The 23,783-nt window shown below is 55.4% G+C and overlaps 1 protein-coding gene and 2 long non-coding RNA genes across 4 annotated transcripts in view; all 3 read right to left on the bottom strand.

Annotated features, from left to right (window-relative positions):
- The window catches only part of COL18A1 (collagen type XVIII alpha 1 chain), a 41,379-nt gene extending 24,462 nt beyond the window's left edge, over positions 1 to 16,917 (bottom strand). Inside the window, exons 1-2 of the mRNA XM_075094188.1 lie at positions 16,816 to 16,917; positions 16,380 to 16,447 (exon numbers count right to left, since the gene is read on the bottom strand). Of these exons, the coding sequence (XP_074950289.1) occupies positions 16,380 to 16,447; positions 16,816 to 16,826 (79 nt within the window). The 5' untranslated portion in view covers positions 16,827 to 16,917. The remainder of the gene's footprint in view (positions 1 to 16,379; positions 16,448 to 16,815) is intronic.
- Positions 8,892 to 16,366, bottom strand: LOC142057695 (uncharacterized). Of its 2 annotated transcripts, none has more exons than XR_012660719.1 (2): positions 15,406 to 16,366; positions 8,892 to 10,727 (listed from the first exon to the last, which is right to left on the bottom strand). It is a non-coding gene; the product is annotated as an uncharacterized LOC142057695 (long non-coding RNA). The 2 variants fall into 2 exon arrangements; XR_012660718.1 differs by having other exon boundaries at positions 15,412 to 16,366.
- An 850-nt stretch (positions 16,918 to 17,767) lies between the features above and the next one.
- On the bottom strand, positions 17,768 to 22,813 carry LOC142057117 (uncharacterized). The gene is made up of 3 exons (XR_012660549.1): positions 22,693 to 22,813; positions 21,963 to 22,098; positions 17,768 to 17,898 (listed from the first exon to the last, which is right to left on the bottom strand). It is a non-coding gene; the product is annotated as an uncharacterized LOC142057117 (long non-coding RNA).
- Positions 22,814 to 23,783: the final 970 nt, after the last annotated feature.

Below are 23,783 nucleotides of genomic sequence, written 5' to 3'. Positions count from 1 at the left end.
TTCATCACCCTCCAGGCACAGCCAAACCCAAGGGAGGTCTTTAAAAAGTACAAGGTCTATAAAATGCAAGGTGAGCTTGGTGAGACTTGTATTCCCCAGCCCCACCACCAGTACCCCCCCACCCCAGCCTTGCCTCCGCAGGGGCCACCGGCTCTGCTTCCTATCAGTTGCCTCCCTCCGGGGCTGACCGACAGCCCCGACAGCCTGGAGATAAGGCAAGGGGAGGTGAGGGAAGGAATGCGACCCCCTCACTCATCCTCCACTGTGTTAATAAATCACCTTGAAGACTAATTGCTCCTTGGAGGGGGAAGACTCATACCACCCCCCCTCACCCCTCACCATGGTCCCAGCTCAGCCTGGGAGCCACACTCTTTGGAAGCCCTGAATTTCAATCATGTTCCTGGCATTCCTGCCCAGGCATGCAGCCAAGGGGACTCTAGCAGTGCCCACAACCACTGTCTGGGCAGGCACGGCAGGCTATCCTGGTTATTGGACGGGGGGTCAGTTCCCATCTCTGCAAGGGACTGAGCAGGTCCATGGCTGGGGAGCAAATCCCTGTTCCCAGACACCTATTTATCTAGAAATACAGGGAGACCAATGCACTTGGCATCGTGGCTCGCAGACGAATGCTGTGCTGTGGGACAGATGCTGTACTGCGGGATGAGGGGAGATTAGGGCTGGGATAGAGGGTTTAGGAGCCAACTCGATGCCTTCGTAACCTGCTCATTTGCACAAAGCAAAGGACAGAAGAGAAGGACAAGCTACCTAGGTGGGCATGCCTGTCCCGGAGCTCAAATGAAGTCTTGCAGCATCATGCAACAGAGAAGCCAATGAAGGGCAAAACTTCAGGACATGACTACCATGAGCATATTCACAGCTGTGGAGAGGGTTGGGCACCAAGAGGGACTGGGAAAGGGCCTGTGGGACACCCTGCCCACCCTTCGACCATGCTTGCATGCTGCACCGTGCCAGGATGTTAAGCTGCCGATGTCAAGGAGTGCTGCTGGAGGGTAACCCTGCACAAGCTTTGAAGGCTGAAAGACAAAAGCTGGGAGTTGCCCATTCCTAGCTGTTTTTCAGGACTTTAGCACAGAGGAAAATACCAACGCAGCTAAAAAAAAAAAAACAAACCCCACAAACAAAAAAACCCATGTAATTCACCATACAAAACACAGAAGAGCTGCCAAATCAATTAGTACCTGAAGCTATGATGGAGCGGTACAGCATCCATCCTGCATCTGCCGCGAGCCGGGATGCCGGGTGCTAGCCGGTCCGTGCTGTTGCAAGAGGCAACTGCCACAGCTTGTGGATGCTTTAGAAAGCCTCTCCACAAACCCACCCGGCAGTTCATTAACCTCATCCTCAACACGGCTTGCAGCGAACAAAATCCAAGCTCATGCAGTTGCTGTGGGGCCAGGTGGCGAGAAATGCTATTTTGCTAGGGAATGGAAAGGAAAAGAGGGATCCGGGAGGGGTTTTTGGTTTTGGACTTCAGCTGCAATCTACCGCTCATCCAACCAGCCTCGGTCTTGTCAGCGCTGCCCCCTGCAGCGCCGGGGACTTTGTTTAGCTTGGAGCCTCTGGAAGCCCCCGGCTGTGCTTGTAATAAGACTCCTTGTCTGCTCTGTGGTCCTTCCACCTCTCTGCACTCCTCAGACAATAGTTTGCCTGTACTGTGACTTTGGCATCTTTTCCCTGCTCTTTCCAAAGTTTCCTCTGCACCAGGTTGCCGAGCTTGGCCATCCTGCTTTGTCATCCCACCCCAACCCAGGGTTGTCTGCTGGGCACTGCACTTCATGCCAGACCTCGTCATGGCTTTCGGTTCCCTCAGGTGGGAGGATACAAGGGGGCAAGATGCCCAGCAGACCTTTTCGTGGTGGATGTGGGGGTCAAAGCTATTTAATGCCTTCATTACCAGCCTGGACGAAGGGCAACTTAAACAGGGGCCATCTGTTCTGGCCCTTGAACCTACCCAGCTGCACATGTCCCAGCACTAAAGAAGGGCCACTTAAACAGGGGCCGTCATGTGGCCCTTGAACTTGCCAAACTGCACATGTCCCAACACTAAAGAAAAAACAGATCAGTCGAAAGCCTTGAAATTACATTGAGCGATGACAACTTGTTGACAGCCAAGGCTGAAATCCCCTGCTCCCTACCAGGATGACAGTCTGTGTCTCCACTGGAACAGAAAGTATTTAAGCAGCAAAATTTAGATCTTTTGAGAAAGTCCAAGCACCACTGGAGACATTAAAAGGGTCAAACAGGTTGATGTTGCCAGTGGCTACTTCGCTGCTGCATGCAAGCGGAGACAATATCTTAGCTTTCTTCAGCACTAGGGAAAGCCAACCAGACATGGATGAGGCCAGAAAACACACCATCCTTTTCCAAACAACCAAACACACTGGGTGAGAGATCTACTAGTCTTCAGTACAAGCAGGAGATGGGAACCAAAAGCCATCAGTTGACAAATTATACCGCATATAATGTGACAGATGTCAAGAACAAGGATGGGGGGTTAATTGGGTTCCTGCTCTTATGTGGATGGGGATTCAGGAGCAGGCTTGCCCCTCCTGAGCAGAGGGACGGTGCCGGGGCGGGGCGGGGGGGAGGCACTGTCCTTGGCTTCAGAATCCCAAAGCAAAGCCGACCAGCCCACTGGCACACCACCACCAGCTGAGGACAGCCACACAGCACAGCACCACAGAGACAGGTCACCACAAGCTGTTTTCTGGGACGATAAGGGTTAAAATAAACCAAAACCCAAACCACACAAAAAAAAAAAAAACCAGCAGGCATGCCTGAAGAGGAGGATTAGGGAGAATAGGGCCATTTCTCAGCAAAGACTATGGCAACCTAAATAGAAAAGTAACATTACGCTCAAGACCGGGCCCTTTCGCTTCGCCCCTGCCCTACAATGCCACTATTGTTTTGCTGACAACTGGTAATTATCCCAAGCTGCACACACTGGTATTCCCACTCTTTAACCGGGAGGGATTTTGCTGCCCCGACCCTCTGACACCAGCAAAAATTCACATACCACAGGGTTCAAAGGGGGGGCGGGCTGAAAGGCTGGGCAATCTGCAAGGGGTACGTCATTCAGGGACCTCCTTTTAGTCATCCCTAAAAGACAATGCTATTAAGGATGGTTTTGATCCTGGTGGCCATGCTTGGGGTTCAAGGTGCCCCAAATAGCAGGGAGTCTTTTCCATCCTCTTGAGTGAGCAGTACCCATCACAACCCAGGGTGAAAAAATATTCACCTCCCAGATATCCAAATCTACACAGCACATTCTTTCTCAGCCTGGTAGCAGAGAGAAAACTGCAAAAAAATAAATAATCCCACAGAGGCATGGTTTTCCTTCCCTCCTAAAAAACTCAGGTGTCCCTGAGGACCCTGGACCCCTGGGACGAGCCACTGCAGGCAGCCATTGCCCTGCTGCCCACTGCAAGGGGGCTGTAACAGGGATGAGTCAGACCCACCACTTCTCATTTATGGAATCAAGACAGTCATGGTTCCAACATCCCCAGCCCACCAGGAGTCCAGCCCGGTGCCGCCACCAGCTCAGATAAGGTGATGAAAAATGCTGGAACCTACCTCAGAATGGACTGAAACACCCCCGATGTCAAAATGTGGATTCTTTTTCTGCTTTTGCAGGGTGGTGCATGAGGCAGAAAGACCAAAAAGGGGGAAAAAAAAAGGGTTTTTTCTGCCACAAGCTGCAGGCAGCACAGCCAAGGACAGAGCAAGGCAAGGGACATGCACAGCCGCCAAAGGACCCGGCTACAAGCACCACAACTAGCTGCTCTGGGATTTATTGGTTTTTTTTTTCTTCTGCGTTTTAATTACACGATCGCAGAAGTTTCTTCCTAACAGGAAAGCTGGAAACCAGTTTTTCCTGCAGCGAGGCCAATTCCACAAATGCTAGCAGTGACCTGTAAAGATAAAAAAAGCCCCATAAATCAGTAGAGCAACATCTTTCCTTCCTTGCAGCGTCACCAGCCTGTTTCTCTGGGGTGGGTTTTTATTTGTTGTTGTTTTAAGCACCCAAGAGAAAAGAAACCGCTCCTAAAACCCCACTTAATCCATCTCAGCTGCAGAAAAAAAAAAAACCTACATAGGCAGGAGGAGTTACTCTATGGGACTCTGGACAAGCTCCAGCCTGTCCCCATAGTGCTCAGCTAGGCTTTGCGGGGAACGAAACTCCCCTTCTCCCAACCCTGGAGCCCTGCCAGCCCCTCGCCTAATTAAAGCGTGTGGCCACTTGCAGGGCGGAAAGCTGGCTGCCAGAGCATGGAGGCTCCAGCACCTCCAAGGGTGAGCCCCACCAGAAGATCAGCACCCCACTTTTAAGGATGCTGAAGCCTGGAGGAGCTCCCAGGGTTGCACTGGTAACTGGCCAGCTCCAGCTCCTCTCCATTGCTCACGTGGCTGGAGCAGCGACATGACCACAGGACAAAGATTAAACCCAGATTTTGCTCTTTAAACTACTTTTGACCAGAGGGGGTTGATTTGCACCCCTCTTTTCAGGGATATGGGAGCACTATGGGATAGGGGAGGTAGCAAGGAAGGGGCAAAGGCTTGCACAGCTCAGCAGGGAAATGCTCATTGGCCCCTCTGTAAGGAAGGGAGGGCAGGAGAAACCCCAGAGCCGACCACAGGGAAAGTAGAAGAATGGCTTAAAAATTAAAACGGGACAATGTTATCAGTGGGCAGCTTCCCCGTGCCACGTACATGGAGGCTCCAACTGCCAGCTCTGGCTGCATGGCACCCACCAACACCCTGTGGTACCCACTGGGGTACCGCCCACCAGATGTTCAGGTGCCAGGTGCTAGCACGGGCGGTGAAGCATCACCAGCAATACTCAGAAGCAAAGCGGGGTCATCAAGAGATTGAACAGCAACAGTGTGATAAAAAGATTAAACAGCAAAATTAAAGAAATGGGAAACATTTTTACTCCCTACCCAAGCACAATGGTTTTTTCTGGTGTTCGCACAACTGCGGTTCACCAGTCCAAATCACATCAGCAACACCCCAAAGCTAGAGGGATGCTGGTAGCTTAACAGCAAACCCTGCACAGTGACTGTTCACACAGCCAGAGCATTACGGATGTGGGGGACCCAAGTGCTGGGATACAGGAGATGTACTGGGAGGCCTGTTTCCACCGTGAAAGTCATATTTACAGTGATGTGGGCTGCCCAAGGTTCAAGTGAGGCCACGGTGGAGCTGGTGCAACCACGGAGCATCCCACCCCAGTGTGCTCCCCAAACCAGGCTTGGTGTCAGTCTGGGGGCAGAGATGCTTCACCACTGACCCACCCACCCCTGGATGGACATGGGCCAGCTGAAACATCCATAAGCCTGTTTTATTACCTGTCTCCCAAATTTCCCCATCACTGGACTGAAGGTAAGCACCAGCAGAGCTGGGGCAGGCACAGGGAGCAGGGCCGGGGCTGGCCGCAGAGCCCAGCCCACCTCTTCCCCCTGCCCGGCCACGCAGAGCGGCATGCATCCGGACCACTGGCCTGGGATGGAGAGGACCTAGCCAATGTCCGCCTTACACTGTGGCATTAATCCTGTTGCTAGGACACCCACAGGCAAAGAAATACAACACTTGACGGATTAGCGTCTAGACTGCCTGACCTTTCCCTCTGCTCGCGAGGTGGAACCAGGGTGAAAATCGGGAACCGTTGGCTAAAAGGAGGGGGTTTTGTAAGGTTTTTGTTGGTTTTTTTTGTTTTGTTTTTTTTTTTTTACATGGGAGCCAGGGAGGGAGGGACATTGGTGTCATTGAAAGAGCCATTTCACTACCTGCCACAGGAGAGGGATGTGCAGGAGGCAGACCCAGGTCTTGCAACCTGCTGCCAAGCCTGGGTTTTGCCCAGCAACCCAGACGACAAAAGAGCCTTTCATGAGAGCGGACGATGTCAACTCTGCAATTAGCAGGGGAAAAGAAAAAAAGAGATGAAAGAAGATTTTTACCTCCAGCAGTTGCCTCTGGGGGCCCCTTGCAAATGGTTTCATTAACTCCTTCGGCTGAGCCCGAGGAGAAGGTGGGGAAAGAGTCACCAATATTAGCAGCAGCCAGCTGGACCCAGGGTGGCATCCCAGTCTCGCAGGATGCCACAAGGAGACCCGTCCCCTTGGGCGCTGTTGGGGCAGGCTGCCAGCGAGCAATGTCTCTGCTCCTGAGCTCCAATGCCAGATCGGACCCAGAGGGAACGAGGAACACCACCCTCTTTCATCCCAGCTGGGAGGGAATCATGCTATCTCCAGCTCAGCTCTGAGAGAGTCCCTGCAAGATCAGATGCTGACCTCAGCAAGCAGGGTATGCCACACACCAAACCTCTTCCACCTCCTGCCTTGCTGAGTAATGCGATGGAGAGTGCAGCCCAGCCCACCGGGTACCACGCACGGGGGGAGATGACAGGACACCCACACATCCTCCACCTTCATGGCCTAACATCTCCATCCCCCCACCAAAAAGATGCAATAGCTCGCTAAAAAAAAAACCCACCACATTTTTATCAGATGGTGCCCAGGTTACCTGGTGGGAAGAGGTTAGAAACCTCCCTCTGGGCACCTTTTCTCTTCCTGATGCCCAAATCTCCCACAGCTTTCCCATTTGCAACCCATCCAGAGGAAATCCAGGACAGGTCAACTGGAGGAGATCAGCTCACCCTGAGGGCATCACTGTTCCCTGCCCCAGGGGCATTGCTTAACGCAAGCTCTCCCTGCAAAAAGCTAACTGGAGAGCAAATCCCCAACCTGGCCTCCCGCAGCTTTGGCAGGCAAGATGCCAGCCTGCGTGTGGTCACAGGATGGGGACATGCAGGGACAGCTCGCCCTTCTGCCAGGAGTGGCCCTGTGACTGCTGCTTTCCAGGCTTACTGCAGGGCTGCGGCACTCGCTCCTGTGGAGCCAGCCCTGGCTTCCTCATGCCCCAAGGATGCCCTTAGGGGCCAGATTGCTGGCTTTGTCCCAGCGCAGAGATTTAACTGCAAGCCCCAGGCACAGAGGTCCCCAAAGCAGCTGCAGAAATAACAACTGGTTAATTGGGCCCTACATTAAAAGCCAAAAACCCACACACCTTCCTCCATCCACAAAGTGAGGGATTTTCTCCCACTCCCTGATATTCAAGGGGATTTAGTACCAGCCAAAATAATTGCAGATCTCTTCCATGCCATCTCCCACCCATCAGTGCCTCCTCTGAGCACCAGCTCTCAGCAAGAGAAAGCACATCTTCTTGGAGGGCAGCAGCACCACTGCTCCATGCATGTTGGTACCCAGGGGATGAAGCACATGGCTGGAGGACTGGAGAGCCAGTGAGAGCACCCCACTAATGGCAGAGAAGAGAACCCTGGGGTGAGGCAGAGCCCAGCACCAGCCCCCCATTCATCACAGAAGATGCTGCCTCCAGGCTGCATACACAGAGATGTGCAGGGTGCTCTTGGAAAGGGTTCATCTCCCTCAATAAGGCTGCGGGGACCTGAGCCATTGGGTCCACACCTGTCCCATATCAAGCCTCTCTAGCAGGCTCACTGGTGCTGGCATCTCCCAGGGAGTGGCCATGCCATGTGCTCCATGCTGGGGCTTTAGGGAGGGAAACCCTATTCATGACACAGCAGGAGGTAATATCCTTACAACACAGGAGGTCTCCTGGCTGCAAAAGCACCCACTGTCTTCCTAGGGCAAATGGCCCAGCGCTCAAGGGCAGAGCATGAATTCATCTCGCGAGGCAAGCAGTTATTAATCACAAGTACGCGCTAACAAATGCTGGATTGAAGGCTTATGGTTCTGGCACATGGGACAGTAGCCACTACAAGCCCTTTGTGTGTTTCAGGGTCCAGCTGGGGAGACGCTGGCAATAAGGGGAGAGTAACACAAGGTGTCCTGGGGCTCTGTGCCACCCACAGGTCCCAAGTGTGGGCAAGCCCACTCCCCTTGCTGCAGCACAGCCGCCTGCCTGAAGGGAGGCAGGGACAGTGTACAGGTACCCCATCCCTGGGGATGATGCTGAGAGCAGGCAGGTGTCCTAGGGGGGCTCCCCAGGAGGGAGCAGGGAGATGACCCTGTGCTGGGGTTTGGTGAGGAGCCTCAGAAGTGGTTGCCATCCCCAGATCAGGCTGGCCATGCAAGCGCTCACCGCCAAGGCTGACACCAGGGTCTCCATCCACACCCAGCCCCCTGTCAAGGTTTCCCCAAGATGAGGGTCCTGGCCCCTCTGGAGAGCCATTCAGGGCCTGAGGGGAAGGACTGAGCCAAAAAGACACCTTTGTATCTTGGGGGGCTGGTTTAGAGCAAGAGAAGACCTTCACCCTAACAAATTGGTGGGTTCTTTGCTACTGTGACTTGCATGCGTCACACCTCGACCAACCTGGACCACAGGAGCTTAGGAGGGGTGTCCACATCACTCTGCTAATCCCACTGCCAGCAGGCACAGTAGAACATGCAACACCCCAGCACCACACATCTCACCAGAGGCATGGTCCCCACACAGGCACCAAGGGGGGAAACCCCATCCTGCATTGTTGCCTGTTTAATAAGTTGCTGCCTATTGTAAAGCAGAACAAACATGGAGCCCCTAAACCAGCAGCAGCTGCCTGGGACCCACTGGCAGGAGGGACGGCCAGAGCCTCGTGCCCCCATCAAACATGGACCTCGTTGAGCTGCCTCCCCAGGAGATGCTCCCTGGTGCAGCACTGCCTGGGCTGGGAATGCCACCAGGCTGGAAGGAAAAGTGGATGGGACCCAGGCCACCATCCATGGCATGGGCACAGCCAGCGAGCTCCAATGGCTCATCTGGGATTATCGAAAAGGTGCTCTTTATCCAAAAGTCAACAATCCACAACTCAATGAAGTTACAGACTAATAAGGAGGCTGGAGAAGAAATAATTTGTCTGACTACAGCATTTACTGGAGGGGAAGCAGGTGGCTTACTTATGAATTATAAAATCAGAGATAGCTTCAAGGGCTGTCGAGCTGATGGAGATTTATGCCAGTGGTGATGGTGGGAAGAGCATGGGGATGGTATGCTGGGCTGGCAAGCTGGCGAGCTACAGAATCCAGGTGCCTGGATGCTATTCCCACCCTAGGCTGTTCAAACAGCCTCCCACAACCTGGGAACAGGGTTAGAGGAATGGCCAGATCTTCCAGTCCCCTGGGAGGAGGAAACCAGCAGATTGAGCTTGGGAATAAAATAAAAATACAATAAAATCCACTAATGACCAATTTCCATCTCAGAAAAGGGTTGGGAGGCGATGCCAAAAAAAGCAATAAAAATTCCACAAAAGCAACCTTTTCAACTGAAAACCAGCAGACACGGGATGTTCCGGACCAGATGTTGCTCACTGAGAAAGCCCCCGGCACTGGGGATGCTCCTGCCAAACAGTGCTGCCGGTCAGAGCTGGGAGCACAGCAAGTCTCCAGAGCTTTGTCCCCCGAGCAGCCCCACCGGCAGGGGTGATGGTGGTGTCCTGCTCCCCCCAGCCCCCAACGCTTGTTGGGAGGCAAAAGCCACCCCATTTTTGGTTTGCAGGAACCATCCCTTCACCCCCAAAGTGTTTATTAGCTGTGTTCATGCCTCAAGGCCATTGAGGTTTTTTGGCCCGTGGTCTGCCCTCACACACACCGTCAGGGAAGGAAATAGAGCAGAGAAACAGAAAACATGCTGAATGACAGAGATGTGCAATTATGTGGGCAGAGCTGGCAAATACGCCTGGCACCACCGAGGCAACCCACTGGCTGTGCCACAGAGCTGCCACTCACCCCAGAGGCAACCCTGCTCCTGGCAACTGGGAAGGATGCGGGACATCAGCCTGCAACATTGCAACATGACACCCAGTGGCTTTCTCTTTAATGAAGGTTTCTCGCTCATTAATAGTGGAGCCAAGCCTTCCAAGCGTAGGAGATGGCCTCACAAGTGCCTGAGCAAACTCTCCATTAACCGAAATCCAGACAGATGGCACCCAGAGTGTATCAGCCACATCTTTCCCAGTTTCTGCTGGTTGCCTTCCACCATGTCCTTCCCTCTCCACTCTTTGCTTGCTCCCACCTAACGCAACACATTTTTGCCCTTGAGCCCACTCCAGCTCTCCCCATGCCCGCAGCCTCTGCTCTCACATTTCTCCCAGTGGCTCCAAATCCCCAGTAAGGCAATGTCGGAAGCCCCCATTAGCTGTAAAAAAATGTCCAAATCATTTTCTAATCCCGTTCAGCTCCTTGCTTCAATTATATCTTTGGCAACAAGCTCTCTAGGCTAATTAAGTCCTACATTAAAAGCCAAAAACCACACATGTGCTGCTACCACATACCTTCCTCCACCCACAGAGTCAGGGACTTTCTCCCACTCCCTGATATTCAGGGGGTTTCAGTATCAGCCAAAGCCGTTTCAGGTTTCTTCTCCACCACCTCCCACCTAACAGTGCCTCCTCTGAGCATCAGCTCTCAGCAGGACAGTACACATCTTCCTGGAGGGCAGCAGCACCACTGCTCCACACACGTTGGTTCCCAAGGGATGAGAAATGTCACTGGAGGACTGGAAAGCCAGTGAGAGCACCCCGCCAATGGCACAGAAGAGATGGAGCGATGGGGTGAGGTGAGTCCAGCACTGGCCCCCCCCATCCATCACAGAAGATGCTGCCTCCAGGCTGCGTACGCAGCCAGAAAGATGCGCAGGATCCTCTTGGAAAGCGTTCATCTCCAGCACCTTCTCAAATGTCATCAGATACACTAGAAGATTGTTAAAATGCTTTATTAATCCCATACCTTTGGGCTGCTGCTATACATCGATACTTAATCCCAGATGTCTCCTTCAGCACTTTGAACTCTCTACTGAAACGCCAGAATTTATTTTCTCGGTAAACTATCAGAGTTTGGAAGAGACACAGCACACTGGCTTAGATTGTTATTTCAGGGCTTAGAGCATCACCCCTAACAGTCACTGCAGACCAGACCAGTGTGGGAGAGAAGCTGGCACTGCATGCATCCAACAGTGGGAGCAGTGAGGTGTAGGCAAGCCCTTGCCGGCAAAACTGTGCGCAGCCCCTGCCAGCCTCACACAGGCAGCTTGCATGGCATGGCACCTTCCCTCCCGTTTCCTCCAGCTCCCTCTCTCCATCCATCCTCCCAGGGATATCACCCTCTGCAAAGCAGCCCCAAGCTCAGAGCATCTCTTGAGGCAAGGAAGCATTAGTTGGAATAACATGGGAAGGTCGCCTATGGATGATCTTCTCCCTTTGCTCTCCAGACACGGGGCAAGTACCCCTCCTTGAACCCGTCTCCCTGGTACATCTCTCATGGCTGAACAGGGCTCTGCATGGACCTTACTGAACTGGAGAGCCTTGGGCCTTACTGAGCTAGTTACAGTGGATGCCTGTCCATCCATCACGGCCACAGGAGACCAGGGAGCCCCCATACAGTGGGAGGAAGCCCAAGTAAGAAACAAAGGAAGGATGCATTGTTGAGTTGCGCACCAGCATGGACCATGGGGCTTCCCATGCGGCTGGGCAACAGGAGCCCCAGATCCCCATCCTCTAGGCAGTGCTTGGAAGGAAGGGAATATGTCCATGGTTGGGTAACCTAAACCAAGACCACACACCAGAGTCGGAGCAGGTAGAAACCATGGCCAGCAGGTCAAGGGAGGTGATTCTCCCCCTCTCCTCTGCTCTCCTGAGACCCCAATGGGAGCACTGCATCCAGATCCATATTCCAGAGCACATGAAAGACATGGAGCCGTAAGAACGGGTCCAGAGGAGGCCACAAAAATGATTCAAGGGCTGAACCACCTCTCCCATGAAGAAAGGCTGAGAGAGCCGGGGTTGTTCAGCCTGAAGAAAGCTCCAGACAGACCTTATTGCAGCCTTTCGATATATAAACAGAGCTTACAAGAAAGGTGGAAAGAGACTTTTTAGCAAGGCCTGTAGTGACAAGACATGGGGCAATGGTTTTAAACAAAGATGATATGTTTCAACTGGACATAAGGAAGAAATTCTTTTATTTTGATGAGGATGGTGAGACACTGGAACACGTTGCCCGGAGAAGCTGTGGATGTCCCATCAACAAAGCTTTCAAGATCAGGTTGGATGGGCCTTTTAGCAACCTGGTCTAGTGTAGGATGTTCCTGCAGGTGACACCCCTATGGCAAGGGCTTGGGAGTGATCTCCAAAGGTCCCTTCTAATCGAAACCATTCTGTTATTCTATGATAAAGTAAGAGTGCATAAATTAGTAACACTGCAGATGAACAAGCATGAGATGCCTTGGGCTTGCATCAAAGAACAGGTTGCCCCTTATGCCGTCTGCCAGAGCTGCTGCAACAAGCCCCAGATGTGCTGGAGGACACAACATCAGCATCCCATGGCACAAGCTGGGGTGAGAACAGCCCTCTCTCACTATCCTGAAGGACTGAGGACAGACCTCAGCTCCCCGAGACACTCCTCGGGCTGCACAGGAGGCTGTTTTGCAAACAGTGGTGGCCATGTCACCCATGTGCCTAGATCCTCAGCATCCTTGGCAGGTTCCACGCTCACAGGAGGATGCAGCTTCAGATCAGTCCTCACTCCCTGCTCCACACACTCCTGCCTCCTTAAAAAGAAGCAGTAACATCCCCCCACTAGAGAAAAGACTCTTTCCCAGCAGAACAGTTATCTGCTTGGGTTTTTTTAAGCCTTATGATAATCCTTGAAATGGGATTGCAAAACATGTTCCTCTGTCTTCTCCAAGTGCTCATGGTTTGCTATTTAACAGCACCCAAATTGTGTCTACATAAACACTGCAAGAAGAGGTTATTCCAGCTGCAGGACAAAATAAATAAGAAGCAATGTCACAAAGAGGCTGCTATTCAGAGCAGAACCACGACTTCTCTGGGATCTGGTAGTGTGTGTACAGAATCTTGCAGCGGCCACACAGAAAAGCAGCTCAGGTCTCCATCCTCCCAGGGACATGAGCCAGTGGGGAGGGAGCTCCCAGGAACTCACTGCCATGCAGGGCCAGTGGAAACCTGGGCTGCTCCCTTTCCCCACGTGGAAATCTAAAATCAAGTCAGAGGTCTGGGAGAAGTATGCTGTGGATGGACCAAGTCCAGGTACAATGCTGCAAAACCACTGAGAAAATTAGGAGTGGGACTTGAAAAGGTTGCTTGTGCATCAAGGAAGCGAAGAAAACTGCCTGGAAGTGCAGCCACTCTGCAGGACTATTCAGTCTCTTTTTAAACCAAGTTTCCAACCCCAAAGTGCCATCCAAACAGGGCCACTTGACCGCCACTGCCTCCTCCTTGGGACAGGCAGGAGGGATGCAATCCATCTGCCAGGGGATGAACCAGGAGCCCTGGGAGCACCCAGCAGTGCTGCAGGGAGACATCCACAGGCTTAGATCCTTCCAGCTGCCGGCAGCTCGGGACGGCTCTCCCTCCCCACCAGCTCCCACGGCAGGGAGTGGTGGCCCAGATAAGCTTTTGCAAACAGAATTAATGCCAGCTGATAGGGAGATGAAGAGCCTGCAGAGCCTCCTGTGCACAGCATCCTCCCCAGTTACTCCAGCCCATTCCAGGGGCCTCAGCAGCCAAACAATGCTGTCGGAGATGAGAGGTGCCAACTCTCCCCAAGCCAAACACATGCTGGTGGGTGCTGCCTGTGGCCAATTCCCCACAGCCCTTCTCCTTGTCTTTAGAATAAATTCTTAAAATAATGTTTGCAAAAGCTCCGATCCACCTGTCAAAAATCCCCAGGCACCGATGCCAAAGCAGTTAAGTCACAGGCTGTAAATCGCTTTGCACGGCACCTGTTTCATCTCTGAAGGCACGTGCTTGCAAGGAATCCCAGCCACTGAGACCGACGAGCCATTGAAGATGGAAATAAAACCAGGCACGAGCCTCTACACCAGTTTGAAGTAGCTCCGGCACCGGCTATATTTAACAGCAGGAGGAGGTCGCTCAGTTTCCCAGGTGCTGCCTGCATCCTTCTCATCGTGACCAGCTAAGACCTGGACGTACTGGCCCATCCCAGCCCCAAACTGATACAGAGGAACATAGTGGGAGGAAAGATGAATGAAGTCAGGCTGTCTCCACCACCAGATTGGGGTGACCCTGGCCAGCTCTGTAAACCCCTACTGGTGAGGATCCCCCATCTCCACAGACCTGTCCCAAGGTTGCCCCCTCCCTGGGAATGGGGATTTCCCCAGCATCTGACCCAGCCCAGGCTGCTGCCCCGTGCACGGGGGACACCCTCAGCCCTATGTGTGCCCTGATTCCCCCACACTTTCAGGACTGGACCCACAGCAGCATCCCCTGTGTAGCTACGTGCCCTTGCTGAGGAATCCCAGAGATCTGGTGATAAGAGGTATGACCAGCTCCAGGCAGCTAAGCCCCCAAATTTGCAAGGCAGGCAGATAAGCAGAAAGGTTATCTTCATGCCATGTCAGCCTTCAGAGCAAACATTCCCCAGGAGCCATCACAAAGGAAGGCTGGCAGAACAGGCCCTGCAGTCCTTGGACATTGAACCAAGGGAAGGAAAAAAAAAAAAAAAAAAGAAAGAAAAAAGCCACACCAACCCTCCTGCAAATTCTTTTAAAACCCTATTCGCAGCCTGCCTTTGGGAGCTGGCCAAGTCAGCTGGGTGAAACGGGCACCTCCCTGCGGGCAGCGACCGGACTGGCAGTGCTCCCCAATGTTTAACCCCTCTGTGCGCCATGTGAAACCTCCTTGGGGTCCCTCAGCATGGCTGCTCAAAGGTGGGGGGGATGCAGCTTCAGCTTGGCAAAGGGTCCCGGCCAGCCCTGCACTTCCAACGCCATGCTGGGAGCTGGGACACCAGAGTAGAGAGGAATGGGAAGGGCATGAAATAGCTCTAAGTAACTGCTGTTAAACCAGCTCCTGGCCCTCCAGCTCAGCTTGGCCATGCTGGACAGTCTCCAGGGACTTAAAATAGTCAATTCATGATTTCACATGGGAATGATGTTCCCATCTCTGCAGACCTCCAACGGGAGCTTTGTTCCCACAGTCCCCAGGGAGGCACCCACATCACGGAAAGCAGTGTCACAAACCCAGCCTGGGGGCACTTCAAGAGCTTCGCCAAGTGTTCCCAGACACGCCCTGGGACTGCTGGGCATCCCTGCTGCCGAGGCGGCTCTATTCCCCTCCACGATGTGAACCAGCCACCCAGCCTCCACACAGCCATGCCTGAGCTGTTCCTAGATGACACAAAGCCTTGCTCCAGTAAATAATCCACTGATTTCACAGCCCAGCGCCTGCCCGACTTCCAGCTCGCCTGTACCTGGGTAGCCACTTAACAACATGTCTCGCCCAGCCTACAATGACAGAGAGGGGCATGAGCCATGCCTCGGAGTGTGCTGGCAAGCTGACAACCCTCAGCACAAGCAGAAGACAACCAGAACATCACCCTGCAGAAAACTCACCCTCACCTGGCTTCAGATCATCACTTGCAGCTCAGCTGCTTTTTCTAAATGGGTTTCCTGAGCCGCAAGCAAGGTCGGGGTCTCCCTGTGTCAGCCACAGCTCTCTCTGCCACCTCATACTGGGCACACATCCAGAGACCGGCTGCAAGGGGAGGAGGGCTTTCAACCAGCCTGGCAGCAGGGAGGAAGCTTCCCCGGCAGGGAGGTAAAGTTCACCAGGAAAACAGGCAGCTCATGCACTCAGGCAGTGGGAGAACCGGCTCACATATCCTGTGGGGAAAGAAGGGCTGGAAAGCTGAGTCAGCGCCGATATCCCCTCTCCTGGGGCACGAGGAGTTTGAGAGCAAGATGAGTGGGTTGTTTTGCAGAGCCCTGAAGGCAGGGGAAAGCCAGAGAGTGGTGTTGGAGGTGTTGCATCCCCAGGACACGCGCTTGAGGCTTTCTACCATTCACAACGCTTCCAAGGACATGCAGTCACGGGGAGTACTTCTGCAGGCACGGCAGAAACCGCTAACACATGGAGCACGGCCACCTTGGGTCAACGCCATCCCGTCTGTCCCACAACCAGAACCGACCAGACAAACCCCTCTCATCCCAGTAAAGCCTCCAAGAGCATTGCAGCCAGGTATCTCACTCGTGGGTTGCCTGGCACAGCATTTCCCCAGCATCCTTCCTGGCTGCCCCATTGATGAGGTGGGGCACACAGGACCCCAACCCTGCCACTCCCAGCTGCCACGAGGGATGTGGCCGTTGAAGGGGTGCATGGAGGGAAACTCCCACCACCACCCTTCTCTTCGGGGACCACGGAGTGGGAGCAGCATTTGGCCGGGGGGAGACACGACCCCATGCCTGCTGGGGAGCAGGGCTGCCTTTGTAGCGCATCCCAGGGGACAGGGGGCCTCAGGACAGGGAGGGGCTCCAGGACCACGAGCACAGCGGCAGGGAACCCCTCCCCAGCATCCCGCGCACGTTACCCGGCTCCTGGGAAGCAGCGGGGACCAGCAGGACAAAGAACCCGAGCAGCAGCCGCCACGGGGGGCACCTACGGGAAGGGAAGAGCAGGAGGTTACCCACCCTCCCGCCGGTTCCGGGATGCCCCCCGCCCGGAGGGGTGCACCCCGCAGTCCCCCGGCAGCTCGGGGGTCCCCAGGGTATACGGATGCCGCTCCAGCCTCGGCGGCACCGTTGCACCGGAGTCTCGGTGAACCCCAGCTCTGGTGTCTCCGGGGTCCCCAAGGCTTACCGGTGCCTCTCAGCCCCGCCAGCTTCGGTGTCTTCACAGCACCGGTGTCCCCAGGGTCCTCCCCTCCGCCCCCCCCCAGTATACCGGTGCCCACCAGCCCAGACGGCTCCGAGGTCCCGGTGCGCCCCGGCCCCGGCGCCCTGCAGCCCCCCGGCCCCGGCGCTCACCCTGGGCGCATGGTGCCCGCTCGGTGCCGGCGGCTCGGCTCGGCTCGGCGCGCCTCGGCTGGGCCCGGGGGGCGGGGAGGGGAGGGACGGGGAGGGGCGGCCTGGGCTGGCGGAGGAGCGGGAGCGCCGGGGCCGGGGCTCAGCCCGCCCCCACCCCCCGGTTCCGGGGCCTGAACGGCTGCTGGGCTCATCCAGCTGGGAGACTGTCAGGGACACATTCCCTCCGGGGCCTCCGGGCTCTGCCCCAGCCACAGTGTGCTGGGGGGAACGGTGCCGTCCCCCTAAGATCATCCCTCCCGGAGAAGCATCCCTCCCCGGGGACCACCCCTACCCGAGAAGCATCCCTCCCCAGGGACTGTCCCCTCCCCGGGGCGCCGGGGAGCCCCCTCGCCCCCAAAGGGCACCGGCAGGCCGGACCTGCCCTGGCATCGCCAGCTCCACCAAGCCCACGGGTTTCAACTCGCAAGCCAGGCCTGGTCTTGAAAGAGGGAGTGAATCAGCAAGCTGAGCTCACTCCCTCTCCTCTCACCTACCCAAGCCCTGGGGGCACCAAGCAGGGAAGGGTGCTCCCATCTGGGCACCCCATGCCCTCCTTTCCTGGCCCTTCCCTACCCCAGCAGCCCCTCGCTCCTCCCCACTGCGTGTGGGGGGCTCGGAAACACCACCAACCTCCCTTACTGCTCTGGCTGTTCGTGCAACGAACCTGGCCCAGCCCGGCAGGATGGGGGCCTGGGGGTCCCTTTGCAGCCCTCCAGGCTAGCCCTTGCTGGGGGGCTGGAGTGCCAGAGCTCGGGCAGCAGCACACCTCACCTCACTTTTCCCGTACAGGGAAAGGAGATAAAGCTGGCGCTGCCACCCACTTCCACTGCCTCCCCTCACCCAGCTTTCATTTCCCTCCAGCCCCAGCCCCGTGGAGGGCAGGATAATCCCCACGAAACCTGCCACACCTTGCTTTGTCTTCCGCAGCATTTTAGTGCCCCGCGGCAGCAAGCCTCTGAAATCCAAGCCCTGGAAACTTCCAGGTGATCTAGAAGTGATTCACTGATAGCAGAGGTGGTGTTCAGTCTAAGCCATCGTTCAGATCTAGCAGAATAAACCATGACAACCAGTTACACAGCTCCATGCTTGCAGAGGTGCATGCTATTGCTCTTCATCTTTTAGCTATAAATCTTAACCACACCTTGAACCACAGAGCCAAAGGCAGCAGCTCCTCAGCACGACCCCAGTCTGGGGGCAATGAATAGACACCAAAGCTGCCTTTTGTTTGGGTGCAGAATGATTTCACGTGGTCAGGACTGCTAAATTTACACTTTCCCAGCTGGACGCTGAGTGATTTACGGGCTCTTTCTTCTCTGACAGCTGGATTCCTTTCCTCCAGGTAGATGGGTGCATTGCCAGAGTACCTGAGCTGCACAAAAGGCAACACGTGGCAGCCCTGAGTCACTGAGCTGCCATTTCGTGCAGGGTTTTTGGAGGGATGCATGGGCTGCAGGAGGAATCATGATGGCGCTGGGCCTTGAGAGCATGAGGCAAGTGGGAGGAGAGTCCTGGGGCAAGGATGGTGCTTGAAAAAAACTTGAAAACAGAAAATGATCCTCCCTGATAGCAGCGGTCTCTTCAAAGCGAACCGGCCTTTAACAGGCTTGATGGGAGCGGGTGGGTAAACGCTTCAGCAGGGTAGGAGAGGCCATAGGCAGCTCCCGGGCAGCTGTTCCCGGCATTGCTTCTAACTCAGTGGGAGAATGTGGCACTGGCCCTTCCTATCGTTATGAGCGTTGCATAGGAACCACCATCAGTGCCACCTCTGCCAGGAGGTGCAAACCTGGTCAGGGCTACCCAGAATGCCTGCCTGGACCTTCTCATGCACTGACGCAGCCTGTGCTTCACTGAGAGCAGAGATTTTATCACTGGATGCTGCAAGCACAAAGGTGCAGGTGAATGTGGAGCTGCTTTACAGCCCCAGCTTCCTCCTCACTGCACCTTCAGGCTCTGCCTGGCCTGGCTGTGCTCCCCCAACTCCTGCTGTGTTTGTTCTCCAGGGAGAGACACGGAGCAGGTTCAAGTGCATCACCTTTTGCCCACCTTCCTGCCTTCCCTGTGCCTGCCAGCGACTCTCTGCCCCAGTGCCGGCCCCACCACCACGGGGCCATCTCCCCCCAGCAGACCTCCATGCAAAGCGCCTGGCTGACACCAGGGCAGTTTCCCATCGTAAAATTTCTTCCCGCTGTGCTTTAAAGTTCGAGAGCCATGAAGGACAGATAATGAGGCTCATCTTTTCCCAAGCAAACAAACACTGCCCGCCGCAGGGGAGGGGGGATACATGCTGCCAGGGAGGCAGCTCTTTCGAAATCTGACCAAATGGAAACCAGAGGTTCTCTGATGGTGGCTTGGCTGCTTGCAGCCGCGACTTCCCAAATCCCAGTCAAAAAGGCCCTCTTGCCCCTCAGGCTTCAAGCCCCAGCAAAGCTTTGGCATTTTTCATCTCTGCATGGCTCCTCCAGGGTCCCCCTGCCCTCCCTGTCCCTGCGCCTGGCTCCCACCCACTCCCTCCCAGCTGCATCCCATGGCTGGTTGTCCCATGCTGCTGGGTGGCCCTGGGCAGGGGCACCCCGGTGCGGGGACAGAGGGGCTGCCCCAGCTCCCAGTGCACAGTCCCTGCCAGTTCAGAGGCTGGGACAGTGTGACGGCCAAAAAAAAATGTCACCCTGGCAACACTGCGGGATGACTGGCCTGTTTTTCCTTCCTTTGGGCAGAGGGGAGGGGTTGGAAATGCTGGCCGCATGGCCCAGGCCCGACCCTGCTAGTGGCTCCAGGGCTCGCACGCATGGCCTGCGTTCTTGTCCCCCTTCTGAAGTGGCTTGGGCGTGACGGCTGCCCCTACGCTGTGAAGGGCAGCATGTCCTCAGGCTGCTGGGCAGCCCAAGGAGCCGTGACCCGTGTGCCGTGAGAGCGGCAGGGGTGCCAGCGGATACCATGAACTATTGCTGCCACTGAAAAACTGTTGCTTGTGCATGGTTGCCTTGAGATGCTTCTGTGACTTGCAGCTGGGTTCTGGGCACGGGGCTTAGTCCCAGTGCCACGGTGCATTTCTGTGGGGGACTTAGTGAGGAGGCTGGGGAGTGGCGGGAGCCATAGGACTGGGGCCAAGGTGGCAGGAAGAGACAAGAAGTTAAAGGACAATATTTAGCAAGTGTCTGTGCAGAGAAGCAAAGGCTGCAGCAAGCAGGAGTGGAAAACCACTGATGGGTCAGGGCTGTCCCATTCCCACCGATTCCCGAAGCGGTGGCCATGGCCAGTCCTGCTACTTTGATGTGCCATTTGTCCGTGTTAAAACCACCTCCTCCCAGCTGCAGCCCTTAGGTGTGAGGGCTCAGGACCACTGGCACCAGCCAATTTTGCATCTCTCTGTCCCATCTGTCATTCTGGCTCAGAAGCCTGTGTCTGCTGAAAACCCAGACCCACCAGGACAGCAGTGGAGGAGCTGGTCCAGGAGGCATGTCTGCTGCAAAGGGCAGCACCATACCCTCCCTTCAGCTGACACCTTCAGCGCAGCGAGGATCTGGCAAAGGATGACACGACAGCATCTTGGACTGTGAAAAGCATCGCCCCTTTCCGGAGGTGAAGCATGCAGAGCTGCAAAGGTGGGCGTTTGGGAAGGACCCAAGGAGCTCAGGCAGGGAGCAGGAATAATTGGAAATCCAGATATTCCCCCAAAGAGGAAAGCTTGAAAGCACAAGAAAGCTTGGCCAAGTGGGGAGCATGTTACCCGCCCATGTAGGCGGGGGATGAGCTAAGCCAAGCTGGGGTGCCAGGAGGCTGGGAGCATAGCAGCACCGCAACTGGCCCCAGCAGCCAGATCTGGCAGACATGTTAGCGAGGGGCTGCAGAGGGCAGAAGGAGATGTTACAGGGGCAGCCAGAGGCCTAGCCAGCAGCAGAAATGCTCCAGGATCTGAGGCCCACCCACATCCCTCCCACAGACGCAAGGGTGATGGGACAGCATGGATGGTTGTGGCTCAGCAGGGAGATGAGCCAGAGCCAGGGGACCACCACACCATCACCTCAGCAGGGACAGGCCAAACTCCTGTCTGCAGCTCCCCACATCATGTGGCACAGCCCCACCACCACCGCAGAGCCCAGCGCCCCACATGTACAGCTGGGTGGGCAGGGGATCCCAGCACTGACCATGTCTTGGAACCTCTGCCTCTCTCCCTTGGCCATGTGATATGGAGAGCTCTTTTCTGGTGAAGTCATGACATGATGGAGATGGCCTGGCCTGTTCCCTGTCTGGATATTGGCAATAAGAGCCGAGCGACACATGAGAAAGAAGAGCAAGTGAGAGCATTTGCTCTGGAGCCAGCAGATAAACAGCCGCTAACTCAGCAGAGGCACTGCTGAGAGCTCACCACCCTACACACAGTAACCTCCTCCCTGGGGAAGGAGGAGGAGGACCAAAGGAGGGATCCCCCTTCCTAGCCCAGGGCTGGGGAGCCCTGTGCAGTGTCAGCAGAGACAGAGCCAGCCCCAGCCCTTTGGACCACGTGTATCCTTCCTGCCCTCTGCCTGCACCCCTGGGCAATGCCTGCTCCCTCCCATGCAGCCTCCCCACTGGACATAGGCACCTGGGGTGTCCTGGCAGCTCCTGCTCCCTCCCTGCTTCTCCATGACTCATCCACTCCAGGGGGAAAAAATACTTCAGCACACATCAGACAAAGGACCAAGAGAAGCATTTCATGGGAAAGGGGATGAGGCGGATGCTTCTCGCATGCCTCATCCCGGCGGTTTGCCCTTGGGTCTCTGCCTCTTGGCTGGCTGTGGGAAATGGTACTTGTTTCCCTTCCTGCTGCACAGTCATGCTTGTACACTGCCGGTGGAAGATAAGACGGGCAGAGCTCTGGACCTGTGTGAACCCTTGGTACATCCACATCCCAGGTACAAGGTGCAGGTCTGGTCCCCCATAGCTTCAGAGGGACCCATTGGAGCTGGCGTGAGGAGCATCCGTAATGATGGAGGGGATGGAGCAGCTCTCTGAGGGGTGAGACCAGCCAGTGGGGGCTCTGGGAGGGGAGGAGGGGATGGCAGGGGGGCGATTAAGGGCTACATGCTCACAGAGCTGGTGGGCGAGGTGGGTTTGGAGCTGTTACTCACCACAGCTGCAACACAAACATTGAGGGCACTTGCTGAGGCTCAGCAGAGAGAGACCGATAGCAGATCCCAGCAGGCGTTTCTGTCTCCAGCCACAGCACTTGCTACCAGGGTAGGGCAGGGAGGTAGATAGGACCAGCTATAAAGGGAGGAGAGCAATTTGTGGTTGTGAACAGGTCCTAAAGAGCCTGGACAGGCACATCCCAAACAATATTCCTGATGTGATGACTACAGACACTGCAGGAGTACAGTGGGACCAGCCCACAGAGTGGCCAAGCCCATGGCATCCCCCAGCAGCATCTCTTGCTGTCCATGGAGATGCATGACAGCCTGTGATCCCATCACCCACCCAGGAGCGGACACCAGGTCCCCCTCTGCTCATTCCCACTGCACACCCTGCCCAAAACCCCCATCCTGCTGCAGGGCTTGGGCTCACCGGAAGAACCAGCTGTCCCCGGCTCTGCCAAACCCAGCAAGGCTGGGATAGCTCTGGAAGCATTCCCCCAAATGCCCCGGCTGGCTGTGATGCCTGAATTGCTCACACAAGGGAGGAGTCCTCCCACACTGGAACACCCTGGCTGCCAGCTCCAGCCCCTCCATGTACCTCCTACGGCTAGTAGGGGCCACCTGCAGCCTCCAGCTACCAGCTGGGTTGTGTCCCCCCAGCTCTCCCTCCCCTCACATGTTCTGCCTGTGGGCACTGTGCCCCAGCAAGCTCTGTTCACACACTCACCTCCCTGTTTCCCCCCAGAAAGTGCAGTTCGATTCAAATCGTCATCTGCCTGTCCTGCTTTGTGTGAGCCGGGGCCAGCAGCCACAGAGCAAGCAAACTCATCTGGATTCCTGCTTCCCTTCCCCAGCCCTTTCAGAGAGACCTCCTGAAAAGCAGTTTATTTTTAACATGATAAAAAAAGCATGTTCCTCCTCCTTCCTGCATTGATAGATAGGTGCTTCCTCAAGGGAGAGCCTTGAAATCAGGCCAGGCAAGAGGAGGTCTCCAGGAGAGAGCTGGGTCTGGCGCAGCAATGGGGCTAAGCCTAGGCTGCCATTTGGGGGAGAGCCCTGTAAGCATCACCATCAGTGTGCAAGGCACAACACTGATAGGCCTTATCATGGCTCAGTCATGGCTGTCCCTGGCTCGGGGGCGGGGGGGTGGGCAGGAGTACATGGGTCACAGTGCAGGATGATGGGGGTGCTAGGGATGCTGTGTCAGTGGTGAAGCACGCCTGCATTTTTCCCTGTGTGAAGGTAATGCTGAGAGCAAACAGCCCCAAAACTGAAGGTCCTGGTGTGTAGCAGTGCTGCTTCCTTGGGGATTCTCCCAGCAGCCCTGAGGTTCCTCTCTCCCAGACTGCACTCAGCATCTCCCCTGGTGAGGAATGGTCAACTTTGACTCAGCTGGGGGAAAAAAAAAACAAAAAAGAAAGAAATGTCCTTTGCTCCAGCAAGACTCAAAATAGGAGCTGTTTCCTTCCTGGGATGAGGAAATTCCCAGCTCCCCATGGAGGATCTTGTGCTGGCTGGCTCTGTGGGACCAGACTGTCCCAGGCTGCTCAATGCCTGGATGCCCTGAGGTACAGCCCAGTTGCCCCCGCTGGGATGCACTGAGCTGCCAGGCTTCCTGCAGCCTGGGAGGGGGTCTGGCCACCTGGAAGAATTGCTCCTGTGAGGATCCCTATGCTCTAGGATCCTTGTACTCACCTTGCATAGGATAGCGCTAGGACCTGACCACAGGCCTGCTGACAGTCAATGTAGCCCATCCCTTTCTGGCTCAGCTGGTGCTAGGCACCTCCCATCTGTCCAGGACTAACCAACATTTAGCTT

This window comes from Phalacrocorax aristotelis, chromosome 5 (genome assembly GCF_949628215.1).
Source record: "Phalacrocorax aristotelis chromosome 5, bGulAri2.1, whole genome shotgun sequence".
Lineage (NCBI taxonomy): Eukaryota > Metazoa > Chordata > Aves > Suliformes > Phalacrocoracidae > Phalacrocorax > Phalacrocorax aristotelis.
This window is presented reverse-complemented; position numbering and strand designations above follow the sequence as displayed.